We start from the raw sequence: 19,646 nt of genomic DNA, 5'->3' as shown, positions 1-19,646 counted from the left end.
TTCTTTCAGGCAATAAAGACTGTTATTAATCATAATCTGTAATAGTCCCCACTAGCACCTGTTCCTTCATGTTACTACAGACAACATATACATCATGTTAATGGGCCCATATTATTTCATCATATCAAATCAGATTTCAGAACAAATAATGATGATCAAATCTAGCTATCAATCAATCATCACAATATTTCAAACACATGAGAGAGATCGACACAGACAGAGAGTCAGTCTTCTAACTACTGTGTTTCGCCTTATTAAATCATGGTGGCTACACACTGTCTTTATGGTCACGTTTTAAACAAGGTCCATCTTGTTAGGGTAAATGAAGCCTTCATAAACCATGAAGAGGTCTACATGGAGAGCTCATAAATAATGTACAAGCAAATGTCATACAATACCAGGGTGATATAACAGGGCCCTCACATCTAGTGCTTTGCCAAATGTGGCAAACCCTTAAGCCACCCTTTATACAATATAAACATAGTTTATAAGTGATTTGTGGAGCATTTCGTGTTAAATTTGACTGTCTACATCACATAGTGAAGTAGTGGATGTTATAACACAGAGTCATTTATATTAACGGTATGCTGACACAAAGACTGATCTGAGAGCAGCGCTTATGAGAAACAACCTTTTTTAATAGTTGAAATAAATACTAATTTATACATGCATGATCCAAAAAAAAAAAACATTAACAATACTATGGTAAGTCTGGTAGATAGTGTAAAACCTATGGCACACACTCACAGCAGCTTTAACCCATTTTAAGAATTTCACACATTGAAAAACACAAGCGATGAAGGACACTCTTCTTCTTACTCTCACTAGAGCACATGTACTTCTACTAGAGGTCACCTGGGGGTCCATAGGTCATAGGTGATATGTCACACACACACGGCAGGCTACATCCATCATTTCATATCTGCCGTTTTCACCATAGCTGAAAACTGAGGTAAACTTTATCAGGTTTAAGATCATTGTTTGTTTTTGGCAAAGAGAAGGCCAACAGGTGTATGTAGATTGGAGCCTGAGTTTAAGTTGTCCGTTTCTTATGGTGAGGTTCTGGTCACATCCAGCGCAACCAAAACCTTGTTTTCCAATGGTGTTACTTTAAGCTCAGTAAAAGTCCAAACACAGCACACCTATCTCATCCGTAGAACCAGATCCAGACTCTTTCCTTTGTGTTCTCTCTCTGCTCTCACTCGACCTCCCGACCCTAAACGAACAGGGCCAATCCGAGCGAGTCTCTTTGGTATGCCAAAACAAGTAGATAAAGATGGGATTTTCTCATCCACGATCACTTCTAGAATGGGTTTATTCATATTTCTTTATTAAACTAATTCACAGAATGGGAATTGACTGGTGGTAGAGTCCTGGGTGAAGACCTCTCCCTCAGCGCCTGTGAGAGCAGTGTGCAGCCGTCCGACACCGCGCATGCCGAGTTGCGCAAGCGCTCCCTGTAGTCCGCCATCTTGGTGCTGCTCTCTGGATGCTGGGAGACGTCCCGGAGGCCCTGAGTGAGAAGGACGCACGCTGACACCACGCTCATGGCGCCGCCCAGAACTGCCGTCTGCACACCCTTCCCCTCAGGTGACACGCTCGCCGCCCGGCCTAAAAACTGCGGTTCCGTGGCAAACCCGACCAATGCGTTTACCGCTTGGACCAGCGCCGCGCTGAACAGGACGCAGCGGCTGCGCGTCAGCTCGCTGGGCTGCGTCTTGACTTCCCGGACGCAGGCCAAGAGGGCCGTGCCGCTCGTGCTAATGCTCTTGACGCTGAGCTTGAACTGTTCTTTGGCAAAGCGGTCCTTGGACCTCTCGCTGGCCAGGCCCGAGGCATCTGTCAGGGTCTTGAGGTTGCAGGAGATGTTCTGAGATAGCTCCAGTAGAAGCTGGGGCGTGAGGTCCGGCAGCGGCGTGACCCGGAGGATGCCGCAGCTCTGCTCCACCTCGTGGCGGCACCGTGTCACTTTGTAGCGGTCCACCAGCCCTGGCAGACACGGCTGAGAACCCGAGGTCTCCACCGCCGCTAGGTATGCGGCGTGCGCCGAACACTCGGTCAACGACACCACCAGGTCCCCCATCTCTAGTAAGCGGTCTCCCACCTCGACGAAGCGACCCATGTTGAGCTGCGACTGGATGTCGTGGGTGAGGATGGAGAGTTCCTTGGTGCGGGCGATGACCGTGTCGCGGCACTGCTCGAAGGTCTCGGCCACTGCCACGCCATCCGCGGTGACCACGGGCCGCGTCTCACTGCAGAGCAGGAGGAGGTCGGCAACCAGCTGCATCTTGCCCTTACACGTGTCACAGATGGACGAGAGCTTCTTCCTCTGCTGCAAGCTGCTGCTCTGTGTGCTGCTGGAACCCTCGCTAGCTGACCTCCCTGAGCCACTACTAGCCATAGTAGGGGGGTCAAGCTGCTCGATTTGTGGGGGGATTTCAATGAGAAACGTGTTTTACGTCGTCACACACTCCATGGTCAGAAAGCGTAGTTTAAGACATTGTTATTAACGATAACCCACACCCCTATAAGTGTAAAACTGTGAGTTTGAACTGGCCAGAGAATATTCCTTATAGTCCTTCAGAGTACATGTAGTCCACCGTATGTGTCAATGTGAGATTGCAAAAAAGCACAGGGCATTGTATTCTCAAAGTAAACATTTGCTGAGATCAAAATAGAAGTTCTATGTCATGGTACAGCTCATTATTCTCATACAAAGTACGGATAGGAATTCTGTTGGGGTTAAATTAGTAACTTGGTTTTGAGCTATGATCTATAAAATGAACTATTCTAAACACTTACTCTTCAATGACAGTTCCTTCCTTTACATGTTTTTGTGACGAGAATCCCTTCAAATTATAACTTTCCATTTACTCAGTGTTTATAACTTAATCGTTGTAATGTTTACATATTAAATAAAATGCCCTGGAAAAAAACTTCAACCACCTGCTAATATCTATTGTCGTCCCAGGTTTTCGCAAAACAGAAAATTCACAGGTTATTGTAATAAAATCACACACAAAACTGCAGTGCCACCAAGGTGCCTATACTTCAGGCTAAGTGCAGACTGTACAAAGATAATATTAAAAGTTCTGAATTTAATAAAATCTAAAAAAAAATTATCGATCTGATAATATTTGAACTGATAAACTACAATTTTAAGACGTGTCGTTTCTTCTGATTAAATGTACTCGAGAACACGATAGGATTGTAAAATACCTGCTTGCTTGAAGGCAGGGTGTATGTGAACCGTATTGTCCGTTGAAGAGTTCCCACTAAATCTGACCACCCTAGTTTGACCGGGAGGCTGGCTCATTCCAGTTACAAGGAGAGCACCACCCAGACACTTCCGTTCGACCACTCCTCGCTCCCTCTGCCTTTCCTGCATCATCATTACATGAGTCTTTGCAAACAGAAGGCTCCAAAAACGCAACAGGCCAATTGCACTGGCCCTCCCGCGACTTTCAACCTCTTCTTTTTCATACACAGTCCCGTGATAGACACTTGTTCGTCCGGCAGGTTCGATTCCATAGGCATATCTATTGTCCATAAGCACTTCTTAGCAAAACGCAGGGCGTGAATGTCTGGTCCGGAATATCCTGTGTCGGGTTTCGGTTTTGATATCCATAGCAGTCGTGTCCCTGTTGAAATGATGGCCTAAACTCCTGAACACGTCTGAAACAATCTTTCACAACTAACATGTCGGTCGACCACAAGACATCACTGAAAAATGAGTGGTGGGTTTTCCAAACTGAAAGTCAGTTGTGCTCTCTCCCGCTACATATTCTGTAGTGCCTAGTATCAGGAAGCAGAGAGGGTGTGGTCGCACTAAAACGGCTTGATTGTAGCGAAGTAGCAACGCAGGCAGCGAGGAAAAAAATGATAGCCTTCCGCTGAAATAATATGTCACTTTAAAACTGCGTTTAAGGTCAATCTGGCTCGTCAATATAGAGCAAAAAATCCCGGCGTGTGTTCATCAAATGGTCCAATACGATTCCACAGTTGTCCCGGATAGTTGTTGGCTTTCCTGGTGAGTTTTATGGTCCGGATTTTAGGGCAGACTGCTCCCTCTGCCATGAGCCAGCCCTTCCCGAGGCCCCGACGTGGGTGCATTCGACTACCGGTATAAGGGCAAAGTTACACCCAAAACGCAGTTCTCCAAAATGACCGACAGTCCGCCTTGTATTTCATTTATTTGGTTACCTTAATTTCCCTTCTCAAAATCAATCAAAACGTGTGATTCTCCGAGACCGCGCCGTTCTTACTTATACAAATCCAAACTTATTGTACACTGCTCATATTGACTGCTATAACACAGCTGTTGGATTCTACTGGAACGAGTAGCGCCTTTGCTGTGCGCTCATTTGGACTTTAATTATGTGTTTCATGTTTCCGCGCTTCACGAAGCATAGGCTACGTTTCCACTTGGTGAGATTGAGCTATTTATAATAACCAATGATGTATATAAACCCTGGGTCGCTGATGCTATGTATTGGCCATTGGGAGGCTTTGAAGGCTCTGTTCGGCCATATTGGCACTCCCCAGTACGGTCCTCCATAGGAAAGAATGGAATTCTACAGTATTTCAAGTAGAAAATTACATGTATTTAAGTATTTTTGTTGTTGTAGTGGGGACAGTAACATTAGCAATCTCCAAAAATTATACTTTAAGGATTTAAAAAATATATATATTTTTTATTTATTTGTATGTTTAGCTCACATAATATAATTGAAAAGTATGCATTAAGGTGTGTGTAATATAATAAATGTGGCAAAAACGAATGCAGACATTAATAAATGCATTTCTATAGCTTTCTAGGTATTTTTTACAATGGTAGGGGTGTGTCAAGATGGAGGCATGGTGGCTTCAACACAGCACATGTAGTGTATCTATAAACAATTGGCAATAGCCAATCTATTACACAGAATCAGACAGTCTTATTTAACTCACAACTAATGACATTAGGCTAAAGGCAACAATGTATCAAATCAAATTTATTTGTCACATGCCCCGAATACAACAGGTGTAGACGTTAGAGTGAAATGCTTACTTACAAGCCATTAACCAACAATGCTTTAAGAAGTTAAGAAAACAAAATTAAAATAAGTTTTAAGTAAAAAATAGAAAATAAAAGTAACAAAGAATTAAACAGCAGCAGTAAAATAACAGCCGGGGCTATATACAGGTACAGAGTCAATGTGCGTGGGCACCGGTTAGTTGAGGTAATTGAGGTTATATACAGGGGGTACCGGTACAGAGTCAATGTGCGTGGGCACCGGTTAGTTGAGGTAATTGAGGTTATATACAGGGGGTACCGGTACAGAGTCAATGTGCGTGGGCACCGGTTAGTTGAGGTAATTGAGGTTATATACAGGCTATATACAGGGGGTACCGGTACAGAGTCAATGTGCGTGGGCACCGGTTAGTTGAGGTAATTGAGGTTATATACAGGCTATATACAGGGGGTACCGGTACAGAGTCAATGTGCGTGGGCACCGGTTAGTTGAGGTAATTGAGGTAATATGTACACGTAGGTAGAGTGACTAAAGTGACTATGCATCGATTATAAACAGAGTAGCAGCAGCATAAAAGAGGGGTCTGGGTAGCCCTTTGATTAGCTGTTCAGGAGTCTTATTTTTATTTTTTTATTTAACCTTTATTTAACTAGGCAAGTCAGTTAAGAACACATTCTTATTTACAATGAATGCCTAAGAACAGTGGGTTAACTGACATGTTCAGGGGAAGAACGACAGATTTTTACCTAGTCGGCTCAGGGATTCAATCTAGCAATCTAGCAACCTTTCGGTTACTGGCCCAATGCTCTAACCACTAGGCTACCTGCCGCCCCTTATGGCTTGGGGGTAGAAGCTGTTACGAAGCCTTTTGGACCTCGACTTGGCGCTCTGGTAGCGCTTGCCGTGCGGTAGTAGGGAGAACAGTCTATGACTAGGGTGGCTGGAGTCTTTGACAATTCTGAGAGAATGTACTATAAAAATGTATTAAATTGTAATAAGAGAAACAGAATACAGAACTCATGTTCTGTACCATAACAGAAGCATATCATAGCCATGGATTCTTGCACTTTTTAAAGGGCGTGTTGGCCTATTTAATTTGAGCTGAATTTTTTTTTTACTGACCACCTTTCTTAGGCCCAAATGGCACACTATTCCCTACATAGTGCACTACCTTTGACCAGGACCTATAGGGCACTATATCCAGAATAAGGTGCCATTTGGGTTGGGTACCATTTGTGATACAACCCAAATGGCACCACTCTTACAAATCTCATCATCATATCTCCAGAACATTTTGGGCCTTTGAATACTTGAAAGTTCTTTATTCCTTGAAGACGATCAAATACTACCCAGTACAGTTTGAGCAGGGTTGGTATCGCAGCATCCCTTGAGAAATATATTTCTATATACTTCAATGAGACAACTGAAATTAACTGAAGGAAAGTTATATATTTTTTATTATTTACAGACCTACATTTGGGAATGAATATAATATAGATATGTTTATCATGCTGAAGGCGTATCTCATCATGCTGTTTTTTTTGCCTTGTACAAATACATGATAGGACATATATAGGTGTAATGTTATTTACTATGCAGATGGTGCTAATGGATTTAAAAAATATAGAAACCCTACTGCCTTATACGGTGCTCTGAATAGTCTAAGAGCCACAGTATTTACTATGGACGGAGAAATCTGACTCTTCTCTCTGTTAATGGTAGTGACATCACTGACATTGTCCACTCACAGAAGACAGAGAGGGGGAAGCTGGGATGTGAGGGAACCAATAGGAGAATTGAGAGGGGGACTAATACCTAATGCACTCTAACCTGTAGGCTTGAATGGTTGTGTACAAGAGCTGTGAGTCACGGGGAAGTCGAATACCTGTACTGTTTGTCAACATAGTGTTGGATATATTAGCTCTAGTATGATTGTGAATGATTCAAAGAATCAAAACCAAGGAGTACGGTATGACTCAACAAGTCGTATTCTATCCACAGCTGTCACGGTTGTCGTAAGAAAGGGACCAAGGCACAGCGTGTGTAGAGTTCCACATCTTTATTCCAAAGTGAAACTTCAAGCAAAAACAAATAAATCAAATAAACAAACACCTAAACGTGACTACGTGGTGCACAGGCACAAACACAAAACAATATCCCACAAACACAGGTGGGAAAAATAGCTACTTAAATATGATCCCCAATTAGACAACGATGACCAGCTGCCTCTAATTGGGAATCATACAAAACACCAACATAGAAAATGTAAACTAGAACACAACATAAAAATATAAACTAGACTACCCCCCTGACCTACTACACCATAGAGAAACAAGGGCTCTCTATGGTCAGGACGTGACACACAGCATACTTTCCAGAGTCCTAGAGTCAGATAACAAACAAGGAATACAATACATGAACCATCACAATGCAATACAGTGTGTGTGTGTGTGTGTGTGTATGTGTGTGTGTGTGTGTGTGTGTGTGTGTGTGTGTGTGTGCGCGCGCGCGTGATTCACTCTTCCCCAGAGTCCTATAATTTTCTGTGTATACTCATCATAATTCAACATGAAATCTTTAAACACATATATAAATATTTAATTTTATGCTACGCTATGGTCTCACTATCAGACAATAAGTGTGGCCCTTTTTGTCTGAGGAGGTAGTTTACTTTACGACAGGGAGGCTAAATAAGGAAATACAGTATTCAAGTCACTAACGGTATCCCACTCAACCCCCAGCCCATCTGAGCAGAGCTGTGTGTGTGTGTGTGCGTGTGTTTGTGCGTGCGTGCGAGACTGTGTCCATGTACGTATGTGTGTGCCTGCGTGCATGTGTTTATGCACGTGTGTGACACTGTGTTTGTGTACGTGTGTGTGACTGTGTGTGTGTGTGTTGTGTGTCTTGGAAGCAGACAACCTAGCTTCTGCTGCTAAGGCCACAGGTTGTGCATTGTCAGTCTCTCTCACACACAGCTGCACAGGGCACGGTGCCATTGGGTGGAGTAGACCGGAGAGGAAACGTTTCAGTTTATGTGGACTGGCCCGATCTCTGCTGAAGCACTACTGACCCCATGTACTGTGCTATAGAGAGGTGTTGTAGAGGATGGTGCTATAGAGGATGGAGATATGGATTTGGACTTGTGGTTTTACTTAATTCTCCATACTGGCCAATGATTATAATGCCAATTCTGATCCAACCATATATTCATACATTGTGCCCCTGGCCTGAGAGGATGGAAGTTCAATATGTAGCTAGATGTAGTAGGCTAATGTTAACTAGCTGGCTCATCATTGCCCATTGAAGCAAGTTAGGCGAGAAAGCATTTCAGCCAGGAAGCCTAGGACAACAAAAACTAAAAGTGTGTATATGACAGAGTCATAGACCGTTTCATCATCATAAAAGAGAGGAGGATGACATTGGCGTTTCTCTACAAGTAGGGTGAATCAACATGTTTTTTCTACTTTTTTCACACACACACACACACACACACACACACACACCGTATTCAGATTACGTTGATTGGACTACATTGTTTTTGGTATCTTTTAGTTGTCACTGTATTAGATTAAGCATAGGTGATTTGATGATGTTGAAATGTTGAAGTTGAAATGGTGCTGGAATAATGAAGGCAGCTCCTTTTTGCGACTAGCGATAATTCTCTTTGGTTCTAAATCAGTAGTTGTTAAGTAGTCTGAAAATGTTGGAAACGGTAACTTGCTTGACCATGCTGTAAATCATGTTACAGTTTGTTAGATGCAATATGTTTGTGGATATCATACGTGATTTTATTGCAACCAATTCCCCTTTCCTTCGTCACGTCCTCTGAGGAAAGATTCTCAGCCAATCACCGTTCACCATCTGTAAGCATGGCGGCGGACTTCAGGTGGGGATGTGTTGTGCTTTTGCTCTGTACGTATTTTATATGTATTTTAGCAACGGACGGTCAAAATAACAAGCCCAAGAAGAAGAAAGATATCCGGGATTACAATGATGCTGATATGGCACGGCTTTTGGAAGAATGGGAGGTAAACAACACGTTTTTAATTCGGTTAATAGCTGCTTTTCTGTTACTCAGACAGCTGGCTAGCAACTCGGCTAACTAAATGGCTAATCAGAAAGCTAGCTAACTAACGTGCCCAACATAATTCCTGTCTGCTCTCAATGATCTTCGTAGCTTGCTAGATATCTACTAGCCTCAAACTATTGCTCCTTCCTGATAAGGTATAGCTGTCATGCAGCATCATAGCTATAGTCCATTGTATTATATAACGAAACTAGCTAACCTTGACCTGCTAAGTTAGCGATGTGTTAGTTAATGAGTGAACTAGTTAGCTAACCAGGAACTCATCCTGTTTCACTTGATATTCTTTGCAGCTGGGTATCCATCCATCAATCAAATGTATCAGCAGATGTCACAGTGCTATACAGAAACCCAGTCTAAAACCCCAAACAGCAAGCAATGCTCGTTGCACTCTCCACACCAAACTTTCTTTGATGTCTATCTAACTAGTTAACTAGGATAGCCAATTTACTATTCTGTTCCTATTTGAATTAATAGCTTTGTTGCATTACTGAAGTACCTGTTGTCAATGATATCATTCATTGTGTAATAGCTAGAACTCAGTCATTTCTCTTCCTCCCCACTTCTTTCAGAAAGACGATGACATCGAGGAGGGCGACCTCCCTGAGCACAGACGGTCCCCCCCGCCTATCGACTTTTCCAAGGTGGATGCTTCCAAGCCTGAGGAGCTGCTGAAGATGTCCAAGAAGGGAAAAACTCTGATGGTGTTTGCCACGGTGGCGGGAGAGCCTACAGAGAAGGAAACTGAGGAGGTGACCAGTCTGTGGCAGAGCAGCCTCTTCAATGCCAATTTTGACATCCAGAGGTAGGCCTATACTTTAGTCTAATGCAGCATTTCTCAAACCCTTCCTATTGTATAATGGCCTGCAAACCTACTGTGCTGGAGTGTGCGCTATTTCACGGTTGGCCTAAGTCTGTACTACTAATAACATTTGTATATATAAACAAATAAATCCCTACTAACTTATAACAAACCCTCCCAAGCTCTTCAAACTTTCTCTATCATGTTGAGATAATCCATCTTTAGGATTATTTAGCATTTCAAAAATCATGTTGACCGTAACATCTGTTACCCACAATAGCTCTGTTGTCATATCCACAATAATCTTCAACCTGGCATTTCTGCTTTCCACAATCTGAGTCGTGGTGATAACCTTTCCAATGAAAGCTATGAAGTCAGTTTGATTTACTATCAGTGTCCTTTGACACAGCACAGTAGGATTTTTAGGCCATATTGCCCAGCCCTATCTCTATTTATTTTTACAAAATATATATATATTTTATTTTTTTGTATAAAATGTAATCAAAATGGCTCTGTACAGGCCAGTCAAATTCTTCCACACCGATCTCGACAAACCATTTCTGTATGGACCTCGCTTTATGCATGGGGGTATTGTCATGCTGAAACAGTAAAGGGCCTTCCCCAAACTGTTGCCACAAAGTTGGAAGCACAGAATTGTCTAGAATGTCATTGTATGCTGTAGCATTAAGAGTTCCCTGGAACTAAGGGGCTTAGCCCGAACCATGAAAAACAGCCCCAGACCATTCTTCCTCCACCAACTTTACAGTTGGCACTATGCATTTGGTCAGGTAGCGTTCTCCTGGCATCTGCCAAACCAAGATTCGTCTGTCGGACTGCCAGATGGTGAAGCGTGATTCATCACTCCAGAGAACACTTTTCCACTGCTCCAGAGTCCAATGACGGCAAGCTTTACACCACTCCAGCCAACGCTTGGCATTGTGTGCGGCTGCTCAGCCATGGAAACTTCCAATTGAGAGTTTCCATTATCAGAATCTTCCCTGCTAAGCATGACTAGCACAAAATGTTAGCAGTCTATCATTTCCAATGAACCGGGCTAGTTTGACTTCCTCTCTCTTTCTTTACGGCATTGGTTAATGGGATAGGGTGACACATCAAACACCACCACAACTTTCCACTTCGACACATCATTACTCTTGTTCCCTACCTTCACCCTCTTCATGCTCTCTGCACTAGAAGCACCACTGCTTTCAGTAGCATGGTCTCTTTTTCCTATTCATTTCCACTACAGACCATTCAGGTCCTTGACCCTCATCCTCCCGCTCCATATCATCAGAACGATCACCCATATTGATCACATTCTAGTGCATCTGTAGCTTCGCCAACCTTCTCTCCATTTCCTTCATCGTTGCATCCTCAACACTCGCTGCCATCACTGCGCATCGCTCCAAGTCTGGTTGGTTCCATCAATTCACCATGTGGGGAAGGCTAATCCTCTCACCTGGCTGTGCTTCATAGTAGTTCATGAAGCTGCTGCTTCTTCTTCTTCCCTCCACAGTGGGAGAGGCTATACTGATATGCCTGGTGCCCTCCTTTCCACCTCTAGGCCCCTGGCATGTATTTGGTATATTCTAGAGCTAGCACACCTGATTATAATGGTCAACTAATCACCAAGCCATTGACGACTAATTAAATTAGGTGTGCTAGTTTAGGGCTACAACCAAGTAGTCCATTTTGACATCGAGGTAGGCTCTAATGTTAAAAAGGACAGCTAAAGCGGTGAGCCTTAGTTCTGCTCCTGGAGAGACTGCCATCATTGACTGCTAGTTTCGTCCCAGTTTAGTGCCATCATACCTGATTAAACTAATCAATTAATTAGTTGAATCGGGTGTTTTTACTGATGAACAGGATTGAAGAACACTGAACAACACATTGATTGTTATGCTCCTAAGAAGTGACAGGCCGACATATGTTTGATAGAATGAGCATTGCACCATCCTGAGAACTCTTGATAAAGAACAGAGGTGTGACGATATCCCTGTCAGAGAGATGATATGATGGCTAAAGAGCTGTAGGTAATGTAGTCTTGTTTGGGTTGGCACACACTAGTATGTAACCAAACACACTAATACTGTATGTAACCAAACACACACTAATACTGTATGTAACCAAACACACACTAATACGTAACCAAACTAGGGTTGCACATTTTGGGGAATATTCAGCGGTGGAAACTCTCCGTGGGAATATATGGGAATTAACGGGAATATATGAAAATTAATATTAATACCATTTAAATGTAGATGTTTTTTTGCATTGGATATATTTACCATATCATATGGAGACAAAAACATAAACCTTTTACCTTATCATAAGTAGACATAATTGCAAATTATTATCCTTCCAATAGAAATGTTAAAAAACAATTTAGTTACGAATTGAACTTTAATTAAATGAGTTGACTCTTCACATGGGATGATTTCACTGAACAACAAAAGAAAGGGAATATTGAATGATCCCCAATGAGCCATCGCATCTCCCAAAAACGTTTTCAACATACATCTGTAAAATGACAGTCTAGAAACTACAACTTTGGTTGTCTTCCTCTCAGGCTTCCATGTCTTCTCCCTGGACCTCCTCAATGACCACCTCTTGAACATCAGACTCTGAGGCCTCATCTTCGCTGTCACTTTCCAACTTTGTTGAGGATGGCTCGTTGTCAGGCTCAAAAAGCCTCAAATTTGTCCGGATGGCCACCGATTTTTCAACCCTTGTATTGGTCAGCCTGTTGCGTGCTTTGGTGTGTGTGTTCCCAAACGTTGTGGGGGTGCTTTGCTGCAGGAGGGACTGGTGCACTTCACAAAATAGATAGCATCATGAGGAAGGAATATTATGTGGATATATTGAAGCAACATCTCAAGGCATCAGTCAGGAAGTTAAAGCTTGGTCGCAAATGGGTCTTCCAAATGGACAATGACCCCAAGCATACTTCCAAAGTTGTTGCAAAATGGCTTAAAAGCATCAAAGTCAAGGTATTGGAGTGGCCATCACAAAGCCCTGACCTCAATCCTATAGAAAATGTGTGGGCAGAACTGAAAAAGTGTGTGCGAGCAAGGAGGCCTACAAACCTGACTCAGTTACACCAGCTCTGTCAGGAGGAATGGGCCAAAATTCACCCAACTTATTGTGGGAAGCTTGTGGAAGGCTACCCAAAATGTTTGACCCAAGTTAAACAATTTAAAGGCAATGCTACCAAATACTAATTGAGTGTGCGTAAACTTCTGACCCACTGGGAATGTGATGAAAGAAATAAAAGCTGAACTAAATAATTCTCTACAATTATTCAGACATTTCACATTCTTAAAATAAAGTGGTGATCCTAACTGACCTAAGACAGGGAATTTTTACTTGGATTAAGTGTCAGGAATTGTGAAACTGAGCCAAATAGATTTAAACTAAGGTGTGTGTATGTATACATCCGACTTCAACTGTAGTCCTTGGCTCAGACAGTCTAGTAGTTGGGCTCAATAGCATGTCATTAGTTTGCAAGATTTTGAGAATCAGCTGTACCTGTGATGGAAGAGTGCACTGCACATGTGATGGAAGAATGCACTGTGCATCAGAGGTTTTAATTCCATTGAATTGGGGATAGTTTAACCAAAATATGCCACAAGACCTAGAATTGCCTTATGTGTATCCCACAAAAAAGGTTCACTGTTATAAGCAAATTTTTTGATGAATTCACGCAAAATTCCCAGGTTAACTTCCCATGGAAATTTTGCGGAAATTTCCCGGAAAGTTTCCAACCCTTTGCAACCCTAAACCAAATACGCTAATACTGTACGTAACCAAACAAAATGTTGACAATAGATTAGTTCATTATTGTAAAAAATAAATGTCGTTTTTGCGGGTTTCTTTATTCCCGGACTTTAGACTTTGGCTAATGTCCCATGTTGTCCCTCCTCTCCCCTCGTACTGTAGGTTCGTAGTGGGCTCCAACCGGGTCATCTTCATGCTGCGAGATGGCAGCTTCGCGTGGGAGGTCAAGGACTTCCTGGTGGCCCAGGAGCGCTGCGCCGAGGTCACCGTGGAAGGCCAGGTGTTCCCCGGGAAGGTCGCCAAGAAAGATGACAGCGCAAAGGCAAAGCAGCAGAACGAAGTGAACACCAAAAAGAAGGGCAAGAAGAAGTCGGAGGGCAAGAAACCCGACCTGGACGGCAACAGAGCGAGTAAAGACAAGGTTGAACTGTGATTGGCTGATGATGGAGAGAGAGAGCGAGAGAGATGGGATTGGCAGAACAATCAGAAGGCCCGTCCAGACCAGCAACAACACCTAGCTTCTTTTACTTTAGTATTTGCAGATCTGAGGCCAATGGGTAGAAGAAAAATGCTTCTGACTACTACCTAGCCTTTCAATCAGGCTTTATGGAGCTGCTACAGATCTGCAGACACTGAAGTGGTAGAGGCTAGGGGAAGGGACTTGGAGAGAGTTTCAACGGTGACTCGGCACAAGACAGTTTTGTGGCACTGTGTACTCTATCAAGCCTATTAAAGTCAGGGTCAATGACTGACCTCAGAACAGATGTTAAAGTGTAGCTTTGAGGTTTATTTTACACACCTGTCACTGAGTCTGAAGTATCAACATGTTATTTTGTACGGCCTGTCGATGACTTGTCTCTTTTACAATGTAGGGGATGTGTCAGAGAATGTGACATTTTTTATTTTGAAACAATTTATGAATCCAACCAGTGCTTCAATATTACTTTTTGTCATTGTTTTCCACTATATTGTTCAAGGCATTGTATTTCATTATTCCAATAAAACATTTAAGTAATACAGGAAATTATTTGAGCACAAACTGATTTTCCTACATGTGCCAAAACCACTGATTTTAGAAATGTATATTTGTGTCCCTAATGGCACCCTGTTCCCTATGTAGTGCACTACTTCTGACCAGAACCCAAGTACTGCACTACACTGGTAATGCGTTCTAACTGTGATTCTTTTTGATTGTTGATTTCTTGTATTCACCTTCAATAATACAGGTGAGTTCAGTATTGACTTGTAGCATACAATTGCAGTGGTCACGTTGTACATGGATTTTCAATAACTTACAGAATAAAAGGATTTTCTTTGTCATCCTGTTAAGTTAATGGGTTGCTTTTAGGGGGAGTAATATGTGTGAACTGAGACATCATTCCCTCTGCTCATCATCCTCTTTCACTATTTACCTATTTTCCTCCCCATCTTTACATCTCTCCCACTTCTTATTCTGGCATGGCTGTCTGACACATCCTTGAAGGGGGTGTGTGTGTGTTTGTGAACAAATTCATCTTGGAAGGAGCAACAAATGTTGAGCCCCATAACGCGGTGGACTCAAGATGACTATCAGTCTGTAGGGACAGGCAGATTACTCCATAATGTTGTGGACTCAACATGACTGCCTGTCCCTACAGACTGATAGCCCCATAACGCGGTTGTCCCTACAGACTCCAACTGTTGGGATTTGTATTGTGATGTTCTGTATATCCTGTCTGGCATGTCTAAACCAGGTGGACTGGAAATAATGGTGTTAACCCTAGATTCAATCAGTTCAGCATTAACCTGCTATAACCAATAGACCTTCTGTTTGTATTGTTCTGATATAATACTTGGGCTAGATTCAATCCCTATCATCGAATATATCAGAAGATCCACGTTAAAATGTAAAGGTAATTTCCCATTGAGTGGACATAAGCAGCGTTTACCGTTAATGCAGTCTCCGCGACCGCGGGAAAATTGCCTTATAATTCTCAATCGCGCTATAAAGCAGATCTTCAGTGCTACGGATTGAACAGAGCATCTGATATTTCCTTTACGTAAGTCAACAGAGCCCCAGTCTTGTGGTGTTTTACAGTTTTAGAAGGTTACTGAGGTCCAGAGCTGGAGGCCTCCACTTAACTAGTCCTCTCTAGCACTCTCTCTCTCTCTCAGCATGTGAGCATAGCTCAGCATTCCACAATGATTTATAATGGGCCTGGGAGCCACACCCTTTATGCTGTGCTCACACACGCACACAAAGGAACCAGCACATGAGAACCAACGGGGCTGGAGCCAACCAATGCCCCTTGCTGACAGTAATTCCAACCTGCAGAGCCTGTTAACTTCTCCAATAACGCTGCTAGGATAGCATCCCAAATGGCACCCTGTTACCTAGTGCACTACTTTTGACCAGGGCTCACAGGGAATAGGGTGCCATTTGGGACAACCCCAAACCAAAGTGTTCAAATGTGTTGGCTAATGGTTGAAATGTGGAACTGATGTGTTTCTTGGTTCAAACAATAATTGGATAACAGGTAGTAGAACATCAGAAATGTGTTACTGCAACGTTAACTGGTGTTTCTGTGCAGAAAGTCATTATTGGGGTACACACACACAGGCTTATAAATTCAGTTATTCATTTATTTCTGTACAAAAGTCATTCAAAGATTTTAAGTCATGAGATTGAATTACTTTACAAGCCCAAGTCACGTATAATACATCACATCCATTTGGTGTAGGGTTAAAACAAAACAACGCGGTAACTACGATGAGTCATATTATGCCATAGCAGTGTTTAGTATGATTGTTTTGAAATGTTATAGTATTATTATTCTTACATACAATTCAGGACCAGAATACAATACAACTCAAAAGATGTCCCTTGTAGATTTTGTTCAATTATGTCTGTACAATAAATAAGTATAAAATATATCTCTGTTATCAATCTGTGGAATTTTTAAAAACACATTTAAACATACAAAACACTAACAACTACCACGTCCGAAAAAAGACCAGCTATTTCGGGCAAAGGGAAACATTTATCTGATTCTTGCCAGATTTGAAGAAAAATTGCCAATTTATAATCAATTTATAAATTGCTTAAATAACATTTAAAGTTTTGATTTGGGAGTATTGTCTAAGACCAGATAGCACTTTAGAAGTGACCAAAAAATGTCCTTGGATATATTCAGGATCATTTTGGGGTTTCTTTACATGCTGGTATGTTTAATAAAACACAGACCGATGGACCACAAACGTTGATATGAACAGTTATATGAAACCAAACATTACACAATATCAAGTAAGCGATCTAGAGCCCTCACATAAAACACGGGGAAACAGCTTCTCTGGAATGGAATCTTCAGGCCAGATGGACTAAATGTTTGCACCTGGTGCAAAGTCTGGCGCAAAGTTTGCACCTGTTTTTTATTCAGTAGAAGGGTCAAAAAGAATTATCTTAATTTACCTAAATGTTTTTTCCAGTTAATCTTAAAAAGGTCAAATGCAGCCATTTTTATCTCAATATCAAATCATTTCTGGGTAACAATTAAGTACCTTAAGTGATTGTTTTTAATTAAAATGGTCAAAAAGAAATACAAATAGCTTCTTAGCAAAGAGCAATTTCTCAAGCAAGGATTTAGCTAGGACTGGCTGGGAGTGGTCTAGCTGTTATTGGCAGAGAGGTTTGGAACTCTTCGTTATTGGTCTATTAACTAATGGTGATGTCACCAGGCAGGCCAAAACTCCATCCCACCAAAACAGGCTGAAATTTCAGGTGGTCTTTTCAAACAGCTCTTACACTAAAAGGGCATTATCATAATTTCACACTATTATTCCAACCTCAGTGTGGAAATATATATAAAATCATGTTTTTGACCACACTGAGCCTTTAACCTGTAATTGACCTTTTGGTTCTACTTTAAAAGTCCCTTAATCCCTTTCTCTCTTCTACTTCATTGGTCTACATTTTTGTTCTATTGTGTTAAACAACGTTAACTTCCCACCGGAAAACACAGGTGCAAACATTTAGGAAATCTGTCTCTGAGAAGGATGAAAAACAAGAAATGTTTGTTGGTCATTTTTTCTCTCTTCTCGCGTTTTAAAAGTCAAGTATAGTCAAACGAACGATACAGTCGAATCACTCACATAGTCAACATTGTCACATAAACAGAGACCTGCATGGCGGGAAAGTTGATAGGTGACAGAAAAACGCATGCGTTTGATTGGCCGGCCCACACTCTGTAGCACCGGGTTGAAACCGTCCCTAACCACAGATCTAGGATCAGATTACCTTAATTCATCTTTAGTGGTGAAAAACATCTGATCTTGGACCAGTAGTTATAGGAACAACTTTTACCTACTCCAGTGCTAGGGGCAGTGTGTGTGTGTTGTGTGGGAGGTGTAGTCTCGTGTGTGCCCCCCACTACGCCTGGTTCCTCCTCTCCTCTCTCCTCTCTCCTCTCATAGCTTAATCTTCTTGACTACAGGGATAGGGAGGACTTGATGGATCTTAGCTCTCTCCTCATCCACCTCCATACGGATCCAGTCAGGTCGGAAAGTGCCCTTGAAGCCTACAAACGTTAGCTTGTCTGAAACACAGAGAAATAAAGAAACGCTGGCTCAATGTCAGCTGTTCACATTCTGAGTATACACAACTATTTCTCTCTCGTCAACAAATCCACAATAAATACAAGAAACAAACAACAACAAATAACACAAAAATCACCCCCAGAATATTCCTAGGACAGCAGGAGAGGGGGAGAAACAGGGGAAAGAGGAGGGAGAAAGAAAGACAAAGCGAGCTAGCTGGCATTCCTCATCCTCCATTCTCCAACCCAGCACATACCACTGAGGCATCTCACCCCATCCAGGAATGATTTCTACACAAATAGAACATTTGTCGTCTCTGGAATTACACCCCACAGTGAGAAAAATGTGTCCCGCAGCCTGCTCCGGGATGTCTAGGGGCGTAGAATCTATTTAGTAGAATGTACTGTATGATCTAAAATTAGAATCAGAATTTGGAGAAGGATTTCTGAATTCCAAAATGTGGGTTGTGTCATGTGACTTGAAGGGGAGCGGGGTTAAGTATGGAGGGATGGAGAAGAGGAAGGACCCTGCTGCTCTGGCATGCGGCGAAGTATTGATTATCCTCCACACACACACACACACACACACACACACACACACACACACACACACACACACACACACACACACACACACACACACACACACACACACACACACACACACACACACACACACACACACCACACACACACACCACAGAGAGAGAGAGAGAGACTGAGAAATAGCTGAGTCATCATTAAGAATCAGGAAGGCTATACTTTGTTACACAGGCTACTATGAATCAGCATTATGAGAGATTGTATGTGAAACACTGTCAGCCCTGAACAATAAACACTGACAATCATTACAAGCCAGATCATTTTGAATGAATGAATACACCTTTAGTAAAAGTTGTCTTACTGTATTTGATAAACAAACAGCAGCAGTTTAAAACATTCAACAGGGTTTACAAAACGTTAGATTCTGAATCACAACAGTATACCAATAGCACCCTCTAGTGTGTGTTGGTTGAAATCTCCTCCAGGAACTATTCCTAGAAATCGAGAATTTGGGATTAGAATGGTTCTATCTGCATTTTTCTCAAAACTGAGTTATTAACACAGCCTTGTCCTAAACACCCTGATTCACGTTGTTAAGTTAAAAAGCGAGTTCAAAATTGCTCACACCATTCAAACCAATGAGGGTTCAGAACTATAAAGCTAATCATCTCAGAATCCTATTTTTTCAGATAGAACGTTTTAATTCCAATAAATAAATAATTGTTGAGCCAAGCCAGACCTGTTACTCCTCAACTTGAGGGTCTTGTCAGCTCTAATGAGCTACAGTAGTTAGTTAGTTACCTCTCAACTTGAGGGTTTGGTCAGCTCTAAGGAGCTACAGTAGTTAGTTAGTT

At 42.1% G+C, this 19,646-nt stretch overlaps 3 protein-coding genes across 3 annotated transcripts in view; 1 reads left to right on the top strand and 2 right to left on the bottom strand.

Moving 5' to 3' along the window:
* Nucleotides 1-617: 617 nt before the first annotated feature.
* On the bottom strand, nt 618-2,691 carry LOC115166884 (talin rod domain-containing protein 1-like). Its single transcript, XM_029720784.1, has one exon. The coding sequence runs from the start codon at nt 2,399-2,401 to the stop codon at nt 1,337-1,339; it is 1,065 nt and encodes a 354-aa protein (XP_029576644.1). The 5' UTR covers nt 2,402-2,691; the 3' UTR covers nt 618-1,336.
* A 6,158-nt stretch (nt 2,692-8,849) lies between these two features.
* Nucleotides 8,850-14,998, top strand: LOC115166883 (LRP chaperone MESD-like). The gene is made up of 3 exons (XM_029720783.1): nt 8,850-9,043; nt 9,672-9,904; nt 13,841-14,998. The coding sequence occupies exons 1-3, from the start codon at nt 8,885-8,887 to the stop codon at nt 14,109-14,111; spliced, it is 663 nt and encodes a 220-aa protein (XP_029576643.1). The 5' UTR covers nt 8,850-8,884; the 3' UTR covers nt 14,112-14,998.
* A 1,284-nt stretch (nt 14,999-16,282) lies between these two features.
* The window catches only part of LOC115166881 (cell migration-inducing and hyaluronan-binding protein), a gene marked incomplete in the record, with an annotated part of 159,192 nt that continues 155,828 nt past the window's right edge, over nt 16,283-19,646 (bottom strand). The window contains 1 exon segment of the mRNA XM_029720781.1: nt 16,283-18,249. Coding sequence (XP_029576641.1) covers nt 18,122-18,249 — 128 coding nt within the window.

The sequence above is a fragment of the Salmo trutta genome, chromosome 29 (genome assembly GCF_901001165.1).
Source record: "Salmo trutta chromosome 29, fSalTru1.1, whole genome shotgun sequence".
NCBI classification, from domain to species: Eukaryota; Metazoa; Chordata; class Actinopteri; order Salmoniformes; family Salmonidae; genus Salmo; species Salmo trutta.
This window is presented reverse-complemented; position numbering and strand designations above follow the sequence as displayed.